Genomic DNA, 20,831 nt, shown 5'->3' on the forward strand with positions numbered 1-20,831 from the left:
CTTTTATCAAATAAATAAACAAAAAATAGCACAAAAAGGTGATTTTTCATGCCTGAGACTGTTATAAATGTCAGTCAGTCAGTCAGTTATTTTCTACCGCTTATTCCATAGTGGGTCGCGGGGGAGCTGGTGCCTATCTCCAGCAGTCTATGGGCGAGAGGCAGGGTATACCCTGGACACGGTGTTATAAATGTCATCAGTTATATTTTTTAGATGCCAATGTTTGAAATTAAATCCTGTTTTCTTATTTTTGGGGGGTTTTTGTTAACAAAGTGTACATTTACAGGACAGTTCCATTTTTTAAATGGGCCATGGTGAGTTCAAAATCAGTCAGCTAGTAAACAAACAAAAACATAATTACATGGTAACATAGATTATGTATTTTTTAATTTCAAGCTATGCTAAGTAGCTCAACTTGCCTATGTGTGTAGAGTGAAGAAGATGTGCCTCCCAGACCTCCTCTACCTCAGCTCTACAGTCCAGAGGAGCATCCTCCCGCTGTGCCGCCGTTGCCCCGGGAGACGACAGTCATCAGACACACCTCTGTGCGTGGCCTCAAGCGACAGTCTGACGAACGCAAAAGAGATCGAGAGATCGGCCAGTTCACAAACGGGGACAGTAAGGTAGAAATGTTTTTTTTTTTTTTTACGTTTGCGCTCCTGGCATTTACAAATGCAAACTTGTTGCGTTCTGGCATTTACAAATGCAAACTTTTTGCGTTTTTCTCATTTATGTGTCTTTCAGGTGGAACTGCGGCCTTTCCTGAGTGATCCAGAGCTCATAGGAGCCGGAGACGGCTCCAGCCACAGCAATGTTGTAGCATCTGGGCATGATGGAGGTTACCAGACATTACCAAGTAGAGGTAGATTAATAAAAGAGCAAAGCTAACAGATTATGCTCCAACTTGTGTGTCGTCTCAGAATTTTTACTTGTTTTATTGAATTTACACTTTTATTTTGAATGTCAAGTTGAGAACAGTGTTTCCTTATTTGTTGGCTTCCCTTCAGGAGCAGCTAGCTCCTCGCTGAGGGTGAACCAGTCTTCGAGCATCTCCTCATATGTGACTATTCGAAGATCAACTTCAGCAGCTGGTGTGACGGTGAGATTTGGAAAGAAAAAACAAAAAAAAACAGTTTTCTCCATATTATTAGATTGCTTGTTGTGCACTTTAACTGATGAAACCTAAATGAAATATGGTAGAATAAGTCTTACAAAAGCGTGATTACATCTTGAAATTTTCATTACTGTCTGGTTTTCTTATTGCAGTGAAGGTCTGTTTCTCTTGCTCATGGATAGTAACATATCATTGATAAAATATTTTATGTGAAAATATGAGATAATACAATTCATTTTGTTGGGCTGTAGTGAGGCGCAGTTGCTCGCACTGTTGCCTTGCAGCAAGAAGGTCCTGGGTTCAACTCCTGGCCGGGGGCCTTTCTGCATGGAGTTTGTTCTCCCCGTGCATGTGTGGGTTCTCACCGGGTACTCCAGATTCCTCCCACAATCCAAAAACATGACTGTTAGGTTAATTGGTCTCTATAAAATTGCCCTTAGGTATGAATGAGTGTGTGCATGGTTGTTTGTCCTGTATGTCTGTGTTGCCCTGTGATGGAATGGCAACCTGTCCAGGGTGTACCCTGCCTCTCGGCCGTAGACTGCTGGAGATAGGCACCAGCTCCCCCGTTACTCACTATGGAATGAGCGGTATAGAAGATGAATGAGTTTAAGAGGAAATTTGTTTTGGACTCGCTTCTAACCCAATTGGGGCCAGTGCTAACTTAGTACAACTTTACTTCTATTTAAACCAAGCACTATTGCACCAAAGAACCGATCCTATCTTGGCACCAACTCTTTTCTAGGTCAGTAAAAAGAATTTATTTTGGTCCTAGAGGTAGGTTTACAGAGCTAGACAGCCAATTAAAGTAGTTTGAGCACCTTGTTAAAACTCCAGTTATTTTTAATTTAAAGGAGGTGCCTATCTCCTGCATTCATTGGCCAAAAGGCGGGGTTTAACCTTAATAGTTTGCCAGTCCATCATGGGGACAGGCAGAGACGAACAGGACAGACAACCATGCACGACACACTCACTTAAGGGCAATTTAGAGAGACCAATTAACCGTCAAAAAACAGTCAGGACCAGGACAGTTACTAAAAATAAAATGGCTCCTTAATATCTATCTGATCTTAAGTTACCTCAGTTTCTCTTTTTTCCAAACTTGAGAATTATATTTGCTTTCACCTTCACTTTGGGTATGCAATTTTATTTTTGTTTACTATTTTTGCTGTCTGCTGCATCTTTCATTCTACCTCTTAACTTCATTTCCTCCTACTCATCTCAGGAGAGACCTAAAAGTGCCTTGGAGCGTCTGTACACGGGGGACAAGGTGCAGCAGCAGCAGAGGGGGAAGATGAGCGCCGATGAGCAGCTGGAGAGGATGAAGAGGCACCAGAAGGCCCTCGTCCGCCAGCGCAAACGCACCCTGAGTCACGGAGACCGCCACGCATCTCCAACGTTGCGTGCTTCTTCTTCCTCGCGCCCGCTCTCGGCAGACTTTGGATCAGTATGTTACTAGAACAGTACCACTCACACTTCCATGCATGACGCCAACCAAACCGAGAGTGGGTATCTACAGTAATGCATGCCTTCACTCAGATGGTGTTCCTTTATTCTGACATTATAAGTTGAATGTTAAACCAATGAGTTAGTGCATTATGTCTGTTCATTGTTTAACTCTGTAGGTGTCTGTTTAATGCATGTCGTTTTCAGTCACTGATTGTTTTTTCACCCCAGACATGTGACTTGGACAGCAGACAAAAAAGCAACAGTCAGTAATGTTGCTGTAACTCTGTTTTCTACAGACTTAAAAATATCAGCATGTTAGAAAGCCAACACTAAGATTATACTGTAGGTCTCTCACATTGAAAACAGTTAGATAACATGAACGTTCTGCTTTTGTTAAATGTTAAAATATATAAGGTTTTTACAGAGACGTATGGTTCCTTGCAAAAGTAATTGTACCCTTTGCACTTTTGTACACAAATTTCTCCATAACGTCTTAGTGGAAGAGAAAGAATGCATTGTTTTCAAACTTTTTAAAGAAAAATAAATAGCTGAAAAGTGTGGTGTGCGTTTGTATTCAGTCACCCCTGGTCAGTATGGTGCAGAACTACCTTTTGCTCTTGGGGTACGTCCCTACAGGTGCATCTGAAAGGCTGACTTTAAATATAAATTGCTCCATTAGATATTTAATATCTGGTGTGCGGTTTTTTAACCTAACCCTGCTTTAAACACTTCCACAACTTTATATTTGACAAGTTTGGTCTAACAAACCTCTAATGAATACACTCAACAGCCGTTTTTATGTTCAGATCAAATTTTACTGATTAGCTAATTTCAGAAGCCAATTGGTTGGACAGATTTGCATTAGGAGCATCAAAGTAAAGGGGGCTAAATACATTTGCACACTGACATTTATAAAATTCTTAATTGTAAATAAATCGAAGTCCATTATGCATTTTCCTTCCACTTCAAAATATGCACTCTATTACAGAAAATCTCAATTAAATACATGAAGATATGAGATTGTAATGTGGCAGATATAAGAGAACAAATATAAAGGGGTATTAGTACTTTTGCTCACTATGGATGCCTATCTCTAAGTACTAAATGGTTATGCTTTATACTGTGCCTAGATAATTTTTAAAACCTATTAAATATGATTAATTTAATTATTTGAAACAGATAACACTAATTATAGAAAACATTTAGTGTCCTCCAGTCATCACTTTACCCATCTCTTCTTTGTGTACCTCACTAATTTCATCACTTAGATTTAATCCTGAGTGTCACTAACATGCTTTGTGCTTTCAGTCCATTACAGTGTTTTGTACTGAATATCGCCAGTTCTTTAGCCATTGCTCTTCTCATTTAGGTATTAGAGCTTGCTTTTCTTTCATTAACTGCTACTGTGTCCAAGCACTCTATTGGTGTTATGTGTGTGTGTGTGTGTGTGTGTGTGTTCTTGTACTTGTTGCTGAGTGAGAACCAATTTTCGTATTTTTATCGCAAAGTGAGGACATTTTGACAAAGTGAGGACATTTTCCTGGTCCTCACTTTTTCAAATTCCCTTCTTGGGACAGGGGTTAGGTTTATGACTATGGTATGAATTGAGTTATTGTTAGGGTTAGGGTTAGTGTTAGGGTCAGGGTTAGGCACTAAAAATCAAGGAAAATGAATGGAAGTCATTGGAAGTAACCGAAAAGTCCTCATAAAGATAGTAAAACATGTGTGTGTGTGTGTGTGTGTGTGTCTGTGTCTGTGTGTGTGGAAAGAGAAAGGAAATAACCACTTTCCTACTGACCAGAATATTAACAAATACTGCACAATACACGTTTAGACTCATCTCAACTTCATCATAGCTTTCTTTTTTGTTTTTAAATAAACATAGAGACATGTGGAGTTATTATGATTTGAGACGTAGTCTTGTCCTATATCTCACTTATAAATAAAAGCATTTCATGGAATCCGCACTGATGTCAGTCATATCAGTTTGATATCTAAACGTAGCCTAACTGTTTTCCTCGTGTCTTTATTCGGGAATTGGAAGAACGATTTACTCTTTCAAATGTGAATGTTGCTAAAAATAAACAATATTTTCTAAATAATTTAAATTGCCATGTTTTCTTTTAAGCAGTGAAATTCTTGCCACGAACACACAATATTGTCTCGTTTATTAAAGCTTTTGTTAGTCTTATTTCCTGTTTATTTCTGTAGCATTTTGCTGTTCCTCCGACCACTGCCATAGAGTCTCATAATGCAGTGTGTTTTGAGAGCTTTCACTTCCATAAATGCATGCATACTCATCTATGCATGAGTCTTGTGTTTGTTTATTTCTGAGCACATCTGCAGAAAGAAAGAAAATTTAAAATCTTATCAGCTTTTGAGATCAAGTAAGGACTGGTTTGCTGTGCAGACGTTGTTGTCTGATCCTGTGAAGCTGAGCGAAACGAGTCATTTTCACTCTTAGTCAGTGCGACCTGAAGACAGCACCCCATTATTTGTTTCACATTCTCTGTCTTTCCTGTCCAGTGGAAGAGAGAGCAGGAGTTTGACCTGCAGTTACTCGAGAGGGCCGTTCAGGGGGAGGAAGCTCAGGTTAGGAGTGTCCAGGGGGAGGAAAGACCCCCTGAGCACAAAGAGAAATCCCGCTCATACTCTGATGAATGGCTGACCTTTCACTCCACGGCCACAACCCCCCCCACGCATGAGGTTGACCTGGAGCCGCTGGAGTATGACCTGGACCTAAACAAAGAGGTAACATGACTTTTTCTGGTCTAAGAAAATAAAAGCAATAGACAGGGACTTTATTTTTTAGAACTTATATACTGTTAAGATAAAAAATGTCAAAAGGTGTGTGACCCAAATCATCTTAGGACCTTCAGTTTCAATAGGGATTTAAATAATAAATTCAGTGTTGAATTTAAAAAAAATAATCTTTGACTAAAGCTGTAGTCACAGTCAGTTTGAACCTGTGGTTAAACAAAGGTGGCATCAAATTAATATTGTTATATTATTGTTAAATAGTGGCATAGCAATATTACTTGTTTAATTCACATTCTCTTTCTCCACTTTCTTTTTTGATATCAGAATGATAGAGTAGAGGACTTTTCAAATTATGATTTTATTTATTACGGGCAAAATCCGTCATCCAAACCAACCTGGCCCGAACCAAAATGACCCCCACCCCCATGTTAAATCACGAATCAACTTCTGGTTATCAGACTGAAATCTGATAGGGATGCTGTGGCATGACCTTAAATAGCCTTATAATATGGCTGAATTAAAACAATTCATTCTGCAAAGAAGATCAGGCCAAAAGTCCTCCAAAGTGATGTTATAGACTGTTTTGGCAAACGGTGGCACAACCAGTTATCAGGCTTAGGGGATAATGACATTTCCCCATTAGGTCAGGTTGCTTTGGACATTTTGTTTCTTGATAAATTAAATCCTAATTTGCAAATTGCATTTTGTATTTATTCGGCTCATAGTTGTCTAAAATTTAAATTTGTTTGCTGATCTGAAACAAGGAGGCGTGACAAAAAAAGCAAAAAACAGTAAATCTGTATTCTGATGGTAAATGAGCAAGAGACCTTTGAGTTATTGGTAGGATGGAGATAGTTTAAGTAATGTCTTAATTTTTATTTGATGCATTCGATTTACATCAGAGTGAGCAGTACTACAACATTTATTATTTCAGATAAGGAAGTTCAACAGAATTTAACTTTTTATAATATAAAGAAATAACTGTATGATCTTTTAAATTGCATTGCCTACATTATATCTGCAAAGCACTTCCCAAATTTGTATTTCTTACAAATTTGTGTCACATTCTGTGGACCTATGACGATCTCTATCTCGGCCTTTATCTTTTAGCTGTCCAAGCCTCAGAAAGTGACGATCCCAGAGCGCTATGTGGATTCAGAGCCCGAGGATCCACTTAGTCCACAAGAAGTGGAAGAACGTCATCGGAAGGTGGAGCGCATAAAAAGCATTTTGGCAAAGTCAAGGTACCCAAACTGGTTTCTAGCTGGATTATAATGAAACTCCAATTTAAATTTAGTTGATGATAATGCTGTGTTTCTAGAGTTTTAGGAAAGTGTTACAGTATTCCAAACATCTTGTTTTAAGAGGTGACAAATTAAAGCTTAGCATAAAGCAATTACTTAATTCTTATGTGTCTTTGGCTCTTGACCCCATGTTGTTTTCACTGTTCTCATCTTGGATTTTCAGAGGGACAATTTTCCCATTACACTTTTGACTCAATTTAGTAAAGTAATCCGATTGCATACAAATATCCGGCTCTGGATAATTTCACACAATTAGAAGTCAGAAAGAAAATACAGTCATATTTAATTATATAGAATATGCGTTCTGATGAGGCTCGCTTGTCAGACTAAAAGTACCTTTAGAGAATATTAACCTTTAAACAGGTATTCAACATACTTTTCATTTTTCTATTAGTCTGATGCAATATTTTTATGTTAAATGCCATTTTTTCATTAGCTGTAGGGAGAAGATCATCATAATTAGCAGAAATAAAGGCCTGAAAACATCAGTCTGTGTGTAATCAATCAATGCAATGTGTTTCACTTATTTAATAAGACTTTTTTTCATTTTATCTTGAGACAAAGAGTATGTAAAAAGCCATAAAGTCTGAAGAACATAGTGAGATAAAATTATTTCTTGTTTAAAACCGTTTCATATTTGGTCCTTTGGTAAACACTTGTGGTTTCTATATATAACCTCAGTTTTTCTGTGTAAATGAATAGTTTTATTACGTTTTGGACGATGAAGCTTTCCCCAGCAACTGGAAAATAATTAATCAGCTGGTCCGTATTGTTTACCATCTGCTAAAAAAGGTACCTCATTGACAATTACCACAAAGACCTCAAGCTGACAGGAACTTTAAAGGGGGCCATACAGGGTAATAAGAACCAGGTTATGCAAACGTTTGACCAGGGTCTGTTTGGTAGTTTCCCTCGTTAGTATGATTTTAAAAGAGGTAACATGAGTGACAAAAAACTTTTTGTGGTATGATTCGATTTCTCTGACAAATGGTCGAAAATAGTAGAGTAATAAAAATACTATCAGGTTATGTAGACTTATAAGCACAAAACCAGACAGACTTGTTTCATATTGTATTTGATTGTGGTGTTGAAAATCATATCAGTCCCAAACCTTCAGCAAGTGTTGGGTTTGGTAGAGATCTGGTAACTCAAAGGCCTCTGAAATTGATAACACCAATTCTACTTAACATCCCTCACTGTCCAAAAGACAGAAAAATTAGGAAAAAAGTTCTATAAAAGGATGAAGAGCATTGTTTGTAAAAAAAACTCTCAATTTAAGTGGAGAACCTGAGCAAAATTCCACCTATATTCTAATAAAACATTTGAATTTAAGTTTTGTTCTTCATTTGCCTTTAAGCATTTCCAACCTCCCCGTTATTGTGTTTGTCTTTTCTTGGACAGCGTGCAAAACATAGCCCCAGCAGTGTCTGTGGAGAAGCCTGAGGCGGGTCTGGTGGCGCTTGACTCTGCTCTGCAGGAGCAGGAAAGGATCATCACCATGTCATACGCTCTCGCCTCAGAGGCTTCGCTCAAGAGCAAACTCGTGACAGGTTGGTCACTTGTATGAATCTAGATTATTATCAGGCCCCTGGAGTCATTGAGTAGGTGTTGGTTGCACATCTCTGTGCTGTAAAGAATTTTACTGAAATAATTAGCGTGAATTTCAGACAGATTAAGCATAGCAATGCTGACAGTTTGAGCAAAATTTCTCATGGCATCAATCTGGCGTCTTTGGGATGTAGAAGGAATCAAGAGAGGAAAGCAGTCTTTCAAGAAAGCTGGATTGATGAGAGGGGCGTAAGGTGCAAAGTCAAGCAATAAGGCTGTTTATTTCCTAATAAGTGAATATTATTTCTTATTACATGTGAAGATAGTCTCTAATTGCAATCTGTGTAGGATCTCTTAGACAGGGGAGGAATCGCTTGATGAGGCCATTTTGTGTGCTGATCAATGGGCCTAGTCAAACTCTGCTCTCCATCTGCATGCCACTGCCGCCGCTTTGAAAGTAGCTCTGAACCTGCATAAAAGACGCCACGCTCACATCTCTTCTCTTTCATACTCTGCAGCAGACAGGCGAGTTAATTTTCACTCTCGCTGCAGCAGATTGTCAGTCTGTCTGCCTTGCCGGCACGGGCGCGCACGCACACAGACACAAAAGCGCACGCATATATCTGTCACACGAGGTAACACTCAAGCTGTCAGCGTGTGTGGAAGCTTAATATGCACAGTGAAGCAAAGTCAACAATTATAACATTATTTCCAGCATAGAGAAATGCCAGAGAATATAACCAGTGGCATCTTGTCAACGGCGACTGAATCAATGACTTTCTCTGCCTTTGGTGTTAAAGTGAGGTCTGTTGGTGCACTTTCAAGCTCATGAATTTGAAGAAGAGTCTTTTTAACAGCAGCATGCATGGCAGATTTCAGTATTGCTGCCATAAAAGCAGCAACATTCATCACTGCAATTATATACAGGAGATATGACAAAGGTAGTTTGGATTGCTAAAGCTGTTAATACTTAAACAGCCTTTGAGTGTTAAGCTAGTACTGGTTGTAACATTTTAATGCTTAATATAAATAAAGCTAAAAACAATTGCAATGCTAATTAAAATTTGTTATAAAATAACTTTAAATACCTCACTAACTTTAATCTGAAAAAACTGAAATGAAAGCTTTATTTTTATTGTACACGGTACATGAAATTAGGAGAGCTGCTCCTGCCTGGTACCACATTGAAGTAGTACTAAATAAAGTTACGATAGATAGCAAGAAATATCATGTATATATAGGATAACCTTTTAAAATGTGTAAATTCTTAAATTTCACTTGAGCTATCAGGTATAAAATAAAGTCCAGTGAACATACCTTAGTATAGGGATTTAAAATATTTTCCTTTTGTTAGGCTTATTAATCTGGATCATTGTATTAGGGAAGAAAATTGTTGAAAATTACTAGTCTCAATAGTACATCACATAATATCTTAGTACTGATATAGTAGTACTAGTATCTGCACACGCTGAAGCACATGAGGTATGTTCAAGCACATGTTAATGTGCCTCTTAGAGATTTCCGATGCATTTGTAAACTGTTCAAACTGTACACTTAAAGATCTTTTTACATTTACAAATAATTTGGGTCACTAATGGAAAACTCGGTGAATGACAGCAAGTAAAAGGTTTTAGAATGAGCCAAAAACCAGATAAAACAGAGAATTTCTGCCATGATTCGTTGAAGGACCCTACAGCAGTGAGGCAGAGTAGCATAAAAAGGTATTTAATAAATAGGTAATCCAAAACTTACCAAAATTGATAAACTGTAGAGAAAGTCATGACAGAACCATGAACAATGGGTATTCAACAGAGGATCCAACAAGGGGTGAAAGAAACAGACTGGCTCAAAATTCTGATGAAGGTGATCAGTGACATAAAAACCAGGTGAGACCAATCAACAGAATGCAGTGCATCTGAGAGAGAATCTGAACTGAGTATCTGAGGGAAAATTACTTATTAACACAGAAATTATTACACAGGCACTGAAACAAGACATAAAAGGATCCACTAAATTAAAGATTAAACATAAACACTAAAATAAGAATCTAAAGCAACACAAAAAATAGAACATGTCATAAGGACTTTTAACACAAAAGAGAGAAACATGTGTGAAAAATCACAAGTTATAAAAACTCAAAAAACAATCACAACCACAAAACACAAAGAGCTATTGATCAATTTCCATCTTTTTTTAACTGAGATTTTATTACACAAACTGATTTTCATAAAAGGTTTCTCAAACACAATTTCTAAGTATATTATACAGCAGTCAACATAACTGCCACAATCCTGAATCCCAGACATTCTTATTTTAATTAAAACATTGCACTTGCATTATAATGTCGATTGTATTAGAATCTATAATTTCAGGTTGTGAGTTAAAAGCTATTTATTAATGAACATAAATAACTGTTGGGCAAAAACGTAGAAAACAATAAAATGAGACACATCCATGATAAATCTATTCTACATTTCTTCTCCACCTGTGTTATTTACAATGGATATAAGAAATATACACACTCCTGGAAATTACTAGATTTTATTTGTGTAAAATCATGAGACTATGATAAGTCATTTAAAAACTTTTTAACCTTGATGTGGTATTTGTCCTGCTCAATTCAACTGGAAAAAACAAAGTTGTAAGGTGGAAAATATAAAAAATGAAAAAGGCTACATAAGGTTGTTACATACGTGTGCACACCCTAAACTTAAACTTTGTTGAAACATCTTTCGGTTCAGTTTCAGCAATTAGTCTCTTCTTTAGTAGAAGTCTAGCAGTATCCCAAATGTTGACTTAGCAACATTTACCTTCTGTGCCTTGCAACAGTTAACAAAATCTCTTAGACTGTGCGAACATTGTTTCGTCCACAGCCCCCTCGTCAGATTTTCTGACAGATTTCTTCTTCAGTGTTACTGTCAGCCTCTTGGCAGCCTCCCTGACTGTTTTCCATCTTGTATTTTATGTATTGTGGAGAAAGGTCCAATTTTGGTAATGTCAATGTTGTTCCAAATTTTTTTTCGATAAAGAACTGGGGATGTTAATTGGTCTCTCTAAATGACCCTTAGGAATGAGTGTGTGCATGCATGGTTGTCTGTCCTATGTGTCTCTGTGTTACCCTGTGATGAACCGGTGACCTCTCCAGGATGCACCCAGCTCTCACGCAATGATCAATGCAGAATGCAGATAGCCCCCCCCCCAAAGGATGCCAACGAGCAAAGGTCAAAAAAATCCTTCAAGGAAAGCGGAACTTTATTCCAGGTTAAATATGGTTCCTTGCAGTTGATGGCAGGTGTGTACCACAAAAGACAAGTTTTAAAATAAATCCAAAAGTCAGTCAGTCATTTTCTACCGCTTATTCCATAGTGGGTCATGAGGAAGCTGGTGCCTCTCTCCAGCAGTCTATGGGTGAGAGGCGGGGTACATCCTGGACAGGTCGCCAGTCCATCGCAGGGCAACACACAAACAACCACACACACTCATTCATACACCTAAGGGCAATTTAGAGTTACTAATTAACCTAACAGGCATGTCTTCGGACTGTGAGAGGAAGCCGGAGTACCCCATGCATGCACGGGGAGAACATGCAAACTCCATACAGAAAGACCCCCGGCCGGGAATCGAACCCAGGACCTTCTTGCTGCAAGGCAACAGTGCTACATACTGCATCATCGTGCAGCCCTAAATTGAAAGGTGTTGCAGCAAAATGTTAGTTTATGGATTTGCACACTTATGCAACCAGAAAATTCAAGTTTTTTTTTTTTTTATGTTTTGTTTTTGTCCAACAGACTAGTTTGTTTGGCAGGTAAACAATATAGGACATATGAGGCATTAAAGGTGGAAAACGTTATGAAATTATTTGTTGATCTCTTTTTTTACATCACAAAAATCTGGTGTTTTAACAAGGGTGTGCTCACTTTTAATGTCTGCATATATGTGCTAGATAACATTTATAGAAAGTGTGAATATATTTGACACAGATGAACAACTTTCAGAAAACATTTTGTGCTTTTCATTAAGATGCATCCCTCAGACTATTGACTAACACAGCTGACTAACAACTAGTGTTGTTTTCTCTCTCCTCTCCTTTTGTCCTCTCCTTGTAGTTCCACCACAGGTTAACATGCCCACCCCTCCTCCCCCGCCCCTTCCTCCTCCTCCGCCGCCTCCTCCTCCTCCTCCACCTCCTCCTCTCCCTCCTGTATCCGTGGCACCTCCCTCTCCTCTAAACAACGGGATTCACTACACTTTTGTCTAATGTGAAAAAAACAAAGTAAGACCCTAATTGCATGTTTAAAGCCACTTTAACGTTCTGGAGGAATTACTGCTTGTCTGAAACTGAAACGCTTTATGCTTGCTGCTGTGTTGTGATTGGAGGAAACACATCTTGTTGGGGTTGGGGAAGCCCTGCCTCTGCTCCCATTATAATCAAAACAAACATCTGCAGGCAGTCTGCCTGTCCCACTGTGATAATTGTGTGTAAATTGTTCTTTTCTTTCTTTTTGTATTGCTGCCAAAATATTTATGGGCGGTTGATGGGAGGAAAGGTCTCAGAAGAACATGCCTGCTTGTAGCATTGTGTGTAATTAACAAAAGAGACACCTTTTGATTTAGCACCTTGACAGTTCAGCCTTCAGCACAGCTGCATTCCTCAGCACCAATTAGCTCCCCATCTGTAGCATGGCAGCCAGAAGTCAGAAAAAAATCTATCACTGTTGTTACTGTAAATGCACAAAGACAGCTTGTTTCATCACTTTCAATGTAGAAAAAACACAACCATCTTTCAGGCAGTAGACAAATATTGTTAAAAGTTTTTTTCAATTTACTTACAGCCTGGGGTCTTTACTTATTAATGTGATTGGTCATTTTTTTTAATAGATACATATTCAGTTACATTCTTGATTGATTGAAATATGCACGCCATTATCAGAATATTAATTAATGCATATTAAAATGATTCAATTAGCATTTAGTTGAAGACATTATACCTGTGAATACTGGGCATCAGGTAACATTTTACAGTAAAGCCCCAAATTATTCATACCCCTGGCAGATTTAGAAATTATTTTCATTCAACCAAGAAGTTGTTTTTTACTGAAAGGCAATAAGACGGGCATCTCTCAAAAGATAATTAAACAAAATAAAAGTACTTTTGATCTTAATTTACATTTTATTAAAAAATGGCATGTTGAAAATGATTAATACCCTTCTCAATAATCAACAGAGAAGAGGTATTTCCATGGATTATCTTTGGAGGTGAGCTCAAAGTCTTTGATGCTGGAAGGCCTCCTTGCCATCACCCTAATCTTAAACACCTTCTACAGATTCTCTGGACCCCTCCAAAACATCAATATTACTTCAAGTCAAAAGAAACATGTAGGTTAAAAGATTACCATAAACCTACATCTGTCAGGTGTACGAATATGTTTGAGCTCCACTGTTACATAGTTGCAATCAACTCATATTATGGAAAAGACTGGGTGGAGGAAACATCCCCATGATGTTTGTGCTATATGTTTTCGTCCCTTTTTTAAAGTCCCAACCAACACAGTCTCTCAGTTTGTCTGTTTGTGTTGACAGTGAGACACTGAGACAGTGAGACAGTGGTGATGCATTGAATGTCCTCATGACAGTTTCTTTTTTCTATCCTCATTTGTGTTTGTGTTTAAAGAAATCTTTTCTCTTTTTTAGATATTTTTCAGATTTGTCTTAAAATAAATTAACGTTTATTGCTGCAGCATAATGTTCCTCGAGATTTTTTTAAAAATCTGGTCTTTAGTTTAAGTGCATTTATTTTATGTAGTACACTTATTTTTTTTTTTTTTTCATAAATATTACTACGCAATTTCCTCTGTTCTTGGTGGTAAGCACGTCTCTTAGCCATACTTCAGAATGGGACAAAAGACAAAAGAACATGTCATTCAACAAACACAGTGCTGCTATTTATAAATCAGTAAATTGGCTACAAGAAAATGGCTACTTTCCTAAACTTTCCTGTATCTATAGTCCGAGTGAGAATTAAAATGTTTTAAAAACCGGGACTGTGAGAATCACGGGTGTCTTGCCACCGCACAGAAGATTTTTTTTCAAGTGTAAGATAATGCTACTTCAGTAAAAGATTTGGTTAATTTCATTTTGTTTAGCTTATCTTTACCAGGGGTAGCCAACATGTGGGGTTTGCTGTATGATGGATTTATTTAAGTATAAAACACACATAATTTCTGCAGATGTCATCCAGCTCAAGTACAAGTGGGGCTTTTTCTATCAAGCTACTCTTTAGTCATTTATAGAGAGTAATTATTAATGATTTGGCTTTGCATGTCAGCTCTTTTTGATGCACTTCTGATGATAATTGTTTGCTTAGACAAGTTAGCATCTCAAAGCTTAAAACCCTCTTAAAAACTGTAAAACCATTGAGTCTCAAGTATTGCAATGTGTTTAAACAGTATGTTAAATCCTAATTCCTTTTCCCTATATTAACTATCTTTGTTTTTTTTGTTACTTCTCAGCTCAAGCAATTTCTGGACAATGAGGTGCTACTTCACAAACAAACAACTGACTTCTCCAAGAAGAGAGGACGTTCTTTTACTTTGGACACCTTTAAATGCAGCAATAGAAAAAAATGGCAGAACTGTTTTAACCTGAGGCTTACTCAGGACTCACTCTTCTAAAGTGTTTCTTGCTGCTGAAAGCATTTTCTGGAGACAGGCTGAAGCTATGAGAGCTGATGTGCTTATTAACTATGAAAGTGTATAATATGTTAAACTCATAAATAATAAAAAGTATTTTCTACAATTTATTGCACTTTTTCAATTGTACATTGCTTCATCCTTTCATTGCTATATTGCTTTCTATCTGGTCATTGATTATAACCTTTTTTTGATCAGCCAGAGAATGTTTAACAGAAAACATGTTAAATGCATCATAAAATTAGTATTTTTCTGTCATTAATATTCTTATTGAAATCTTCTGTGTTATGTACACCTGTAGCACTGCCAGTCTTCTTACATCAGGATGAAATCTTTCAACATATGTTTTGTGGGACGGTTGAGCGAGTGAGATTTATTAAGATGTGAATATTAAAGATCTTAACACAGCATCTGATTCATTATATTTATTTCATTTTTGACAGTTGCTTCAGATTTAGTTGGATAAGATACATTTACAGTGAGGGGAGATAGCTTGATGATCTGGTCAGTGGTAAAAGTGGCAAAACACTTTATAATTGTGACAAGTGACAAATCTTGTGTTTTGTTTTTTTTAATCACCAACACTATCGTATTTTGCTGTGATTTGGACAATTTAAAAACATCTTAATTTGTTTCACATTACAGACCTCCATCCATCTATAGTCTATACCTGCTTATTCTTATAGGACTGCAGGGGTAGACTCTGGACAGGTCGACAGTCCATCACAGGGCAAGCCGGAATACCAGGAAAGAACCCATGCATGCATGGGGAGAACATGCAAACTTCATGCGTAAAGAGCCCAGGCTGGGATTAAAACCCAGGACTGTTTTGCTGTAAGGCAACAGTGCCAACTGTACCATCGTGCACCTCACAGTACAGATCTAGTGGTGACCAGGGAGTGAATTTCTAGAACGAGTTGTTTTCTTAAGCTTAGGACAAACTGGCCATGACTCTAGGACTGGTACTAATGAAGCTAAATATTGTAAAAAACTTTTGTTTACTAATTTGTGTTTGTTAGTACCCATGCTATTTATGTGTATACATTTTCAGCTAACAAATATACCTAAAGCACATATGGATCCCTCAGTGTTTGCTGATATCCCTAAAACTGAAAGAATCTTAAATAAAACTAGAAAATTTCAGAAGAAATTTAGACGGGGCCTGCCTCTTGGTGCGTGCTTCTCGGACCGGAGCTTGCTATTTTTTTTTTATTTCATTGTCTATGCTATTATCAGCTTAAAATATTACTAGCAACTCTGGAAGACTGAGGCTTTTATTTTGAAATTTTCAGTAAGCCTTATTTTAAAAGGCCAACACTGGGTGAGCTCCAACATTAGTGTGAAGCCCAGTCCTGAAATGATCTATTGTTTAAAGTGTAAAGGCTTTATTTTGTAGAGCATTTTCTGTCTTATTTTGAAAGTCCAGTATAGTTGTCCTTTCAGGTATGGGTTACTTCCACTAGTTATATAGAAGCTGCTTGCTGTTCCAAAATCATTGTGTATACTGTTATCAGCTTTAAAAAATCAATAATAATTATGGAAGGTTGAGGCTTTTATTTTGAAAGTTTTAGTGCTCTTCTGAAATCATTGAGTATGCTATTATCAGCTTTTAAAAATCATTAGCAACCATGGAAGGGTGATGAAAGAAATTGCCCTTTGGGTTAATCACTGTTGTCTGGGTGTTGGAACAGCAGTACATGCTGTTTAAGTATCCCACACAAAATGGCTGCCATGTAGTTGCCTCCTATGAAGATGGTCAAAGGGTCAGGGGTTGGGTCAGGTTTAAGCCATAGAAATGACTGAAAATCAATGGAAGTCCTGAAATAGATAGTAATCCATGTATGTGTGTGTGGGTGTGTGTCCCAGTGTGAGACACAGAGAGGCAGAAAGAAAGACAGAATCACATCCAGACATATACAGTAGGAGATACACAGAGCTATAAATAGAACAGTGAGGAATGAATCAGCCAATCAGCAAAGAGCGTCAGTGTATCTTGACACCTGCTGTTTCTCACTCACGCAGCACCTCACTCTGTGTCTCCCCTGGTCTAGGCGTTATAACATGGAGGCGCATACTCCCGAACTACTGGCCATAACTCGGAAACCGTAGGGGCGATCGATGTCATTCTTGGACCGTTTTTATCAGAACGGACAGGGGAACATTAATATCCATCCTTTATTTGTGAAAATATAATAATAAAGACACAACACTGGGTGAAAAGAGTAGGAAAATGGAAAAAAAGACAAAAATGCTTGAACATGCTCCCGAACAAAGTCTAATATCTGGGAAACCGTACATGGTATTTGAACATTGTTTTAAACTGTGGGCGACAGCTATCCCTCGTTCCCAATCATGGAGATTTTCAAAGCTCTATGTCATTCACAGTATAAAATAGGAGGATGGAAATAAATGGTGTCACTCATGGATTACTGGTCAAACTGTCATTGAAAATACATGGGAGAAGGCCTACAGAAATCTACTGACTCTTGGCGATCGAGGGGGTTTTGACAAAAAACTGTGAGACCTAGAACAATTTTGAAGTTATTGTGTGAAAGCAGAGGCCCGGCCCTACAAACTGACCAAAAATGGTGACTTTAGAGTGAAATTTGTGGCCGTGAGTGCCAGTTAAAAATAATTTTTCCTGAAAAAATCCCCTCTTTCTACACTCAAGTAACTGCCATCTGCACTGTTAGAGTGTGATTTTCTCGCAAACTTTGTGTCGCTTGGAGTCTAATTTTAGAGAAACCGTAGGAGTTATCAACAAACCGTTTTCATTTCTGAAGAGCCGGCGGATTTTTCTACAAACTGAAAGTCAAACTGTGTTTCTAGGTGAAAGTATGGCGATACAGCAGAGCCTCAAAAACAGTGAATTTTGAGGATTCCTTCCGCCCCTGACTCCATTCATTCCTATGGGAATTTTGGGGGGGGTTTTAGTTAATTACGTCGCCATGGTAACTCGAAACGCCAATAAAAGCAATAGCACACCTCCCGGGACCGAGCCGGACGTTTTGATATATATATCATGATATATATATGATATATATATATGATATATATGCGCGCTACGGTTCGGGCCGCATTAATTTGGACGGAAGAATAATAATAAAGAGTCCAGTTTAGAAGTGAATAGTAATAGGTGCCTCCTATGCATTGCTATGGCAGGCCCCAAAAATCTTTAATAGCAGTAACATAATCTTAAACTAAAATTTAAGAAAAACATAACCTTCAGTTTGAGTTCATTTGTTAGATGTGGATACCGTATAAAGAATTTTTTTTTGTTTGTTTGTTTGTTTTACAGAATATCCTGTCCCGCAATAGATAAATGAAAAATAATTTAACTTAGGAATGTTTGTAATTTATACTCAACTTTTTAACTTGATCAGAATATTAACTTCATTTAGTTAGTAACCAATGACTTTCCCTGTGGTAAAATATATATGATGCGATACAGAGGCTCATTTCTTCACTAATCCAATGGGAATGACAAGAGAACCTCCCAGTGTTTCTTAACCTTTTTGTAACATGTACCAGCTCAGTAAATACTATGACATTTTGCAACAGTGGTAAAGCAGTAGAAGATTCAAATGAAGAAAGAAATCATACAACATGACTGATTGAAGGATGGGGTTTCATTATGTGTTCCAGTTTTTCACAGAAGCTAACATTTCTAAATTTCACTGCCTTTCTATCCTGGACCCAGAACACTGTTAAACTGAGTTTGACGTCCTTCCCAGATCCACGTTCAGAGTTTGGAACACAGTATAAGTAGCTACTAGTGCTTGTTCCTGGTTTACTGTCATCCACTTCAGTTGAAAGTTCTCGAAATGTTTGCTACTGTAGTTTTCTTTTGATATCTTTTTGGCTTTATGTTTTATATCTACAACACAGTAAATCTGTTTTGTAATTACTTTGCGAATAATAGATACTAGTACCACCAAAGGCAGTCCAACCACAGTTTGAGAACATGCCATTCAGCTGAGGCAGGTGGAATGAAACAAATGGATCTGCGACAAACAAGGCAGGACAATGATCCAGGTTCATCTCACCACCATGCACAATAAATGGGATGGTAAGTGAGATAAAGAGTGGCATCTTTGACTCCCCTTGTCTCCAAAACAACTTATTTTAAGGCTTTTTACACATCAACTTTTTACCATGGGAACCAATAATTGTGGAAGATGATGCATTTGAGAAACAAGTGGTAAGTATAAAAATAAATACAAATCGTCACCATGTTCAACATAAGATGACCTGTAAATCCAAGAGGGAAATGGGAGGAGACTTTTGCTTCATGTGTCAACTGAAATGACTATCCTCTTTCCATATTCTAGCATTCCTTTGCTTATATGCCAAACCTGTAAGTTCAACTTGAATTTTAACATTCCACCTAAAATAGCGTTTTTCCTCATTATATTTCATTAGTACTGTTTATCAGCAATATTTTTATTCAAATCATGTACAAACTGTGCTCTCTTCACAGCTCAGCTTCAAGATTCTCTTTGAACTTTCACATTGATTGCCTTGACCCATTAAACTTCATTCTATTATTTGAAAAAAAAGGAGATCCAAACTATGGCATGCTCAAAGGAGGTGAACTTTCAATACAAAAAAGGGAGAAGCGCTTCTTGAAATGTTTCTTAAGTTCAAAGCTTTCTCCGTCTCAAAAGGGCATTTTTAATTCCGTGTATTTTCAACCGGGAAGGTGGATGCTAATAACTCTGGATTCTTGAAGCACAGAATTCATATCTTTAAATCATGAACTATCTCTTCACATTACAATAGTACAAGAAAGCTCTGAGAAATATTGAACTTTCCGTTTCAAAAGGCAAATAATATAGAATGTGTTTTTAAATAGAAGGAATACACGTGCTGCTGTTACAGAATATTGGAGCTTTCAGCACAAATATTTATCATTTTGCGTGCATTATAAATCCCCCTGCTGCATTTACAGATCAGATGTGATGCTCTTCTTTTAACCAATGCGATGCCCTCACCCTGCTCTGCTCAAAAAGACTTTTGTGTTACGAATCACTCCCAAGTGATGTCTCTATCCTTAATTGGATAGTAATTATTTTTGCTCCTTCACATCGGGGTGAGGCTTTGAAAACACCTGAGAGAAAGGATGCCCCTTCCTCAGCAGCTGCATCCTCTCCACTCCCATCTCTCCTCCAGGAATGGGGGCCCCACAGAGCCTACTGGCCCTTGTTCCTATAAGATCATATCTTCTGTACTGCTTATTTTGCAGTAAGATGGGATGTTTTCCCTCCTCCTGCAAAAAGACGAAAAAAAATTCACCCAAGACCATCCACTGAGAATTGTGGCATTTCCATGTATTGACGTTTGGCTGGTGGTTCATATACATTTGTTATTCTATGCTCTGGACTTCAAAGAGAATGGAAGAGGGCCTATTATGCTAATTGGTTCCTGTTCTGTTAAACGCAATCAAGGCCTGCCGCATTAATCCTTTACTAAATACTTACTGGCTTCTCTTTTCAGAGGAGGAGACACTGCTGCTCAGCATCCTGACAGGGATGTTTGAGAGTAGTTTGAGCACTTCTAAATAAAAGATGATGAGTAGCAGTAAATAAAATGTCTTATTTGAAATCCTTAACTTAAAGGGCCTCGTGTCATTGTTTGGAGTGTGCTTAAATTAACATTGATTTATTTAAGGCTTATTTTAAGTTTTCGTTCCCTTTTCTGGTTTTTGATTGAGAAAAGGGAGCCGCTTGACGCCACGCTGAGGAACCTGACCTTGTTCTCAGGTGTGTGTTGTTCACTCCGCCGCCCAAAGAATTTGTAATGTATTCATAATTTTCCCATGAAGGCAGAAAGCAGAGGAGAAATCAGGCAGTGATTCCCAGTTATACCTATTTCCCTTCACATAAATATTATTGTTAATACAGCCAGGCGCCTCCTTTGCGCACACTGTTGGGATGTCAGATGGTAGTCCAATTGTCCAAAAAACAA

The 20,831-nt window shown here is 37.8% G+C and overlaps 1 protein-coding gene across 1 annotated transcript in view; it reads left to right on the forward strand.

Annotated features, from left to right (window-relative positions):
* Positions 1–14,974, forward strand: part of plekha7b (pleckstrin homology domain containing, family A member 7b) — a 91,159-nt gene extending 76,185 nt beyond the window's left edge. Inside the window, exons 21-29 of the mRNA XM_047363421.1 lie at positions 432–623; positions 745–862; positions 1,008–1,099; positions 2,340–2,561; positions 5,090–5,314; positions 6,434–6,567; positions 8,029–8,177; positions 12,282–12,448; positions 14,685–14,974. Coding sequence (XP_047219377.1) covers positions 432–623; positions 745–862; positions 1,008–1,099; positions 2,340–2,561; positions 5,090–5,314; positions 6,434–6,567; positions 8,029–8,177; positions 12,282–12,433 — 1,284 coding nt within the window. The 3' untranslated portion in view covers positions 12,434–12,448; positions 14,685–14,974. The remainder of the gene's footprint in view (positions 1–431; positions 624–744; positions 863–1,007; positions 1,100–2,339; positions 2,562–5,089; positions 5,315–6,433; positions 6,568–8,028; positions 8,178–12,281; positions 12,449–14,684) is intronic.
* The last annotated feature ends 5,857 nt before the right edge of the window (positions 14,975–20,831 follow it).

This window comes from Girardinichthys multiradiatus, chromosome 4 (genome assembly GCF_021462225.1).
Source record: "Girardinichthys multiradiatus isolate DD_20200921_A chromosome 4, DD_fGirMul_XY1, whole genome shotgun sequence".
NCBI classification, from domain to species: domain Eukaryota; kingdom Metazoa; phylum Chordata; class Actinopteri; order Cyprinodontiformes; family Goodeidae; genus Girardinichthys; species Girardinichthys multiradiatus.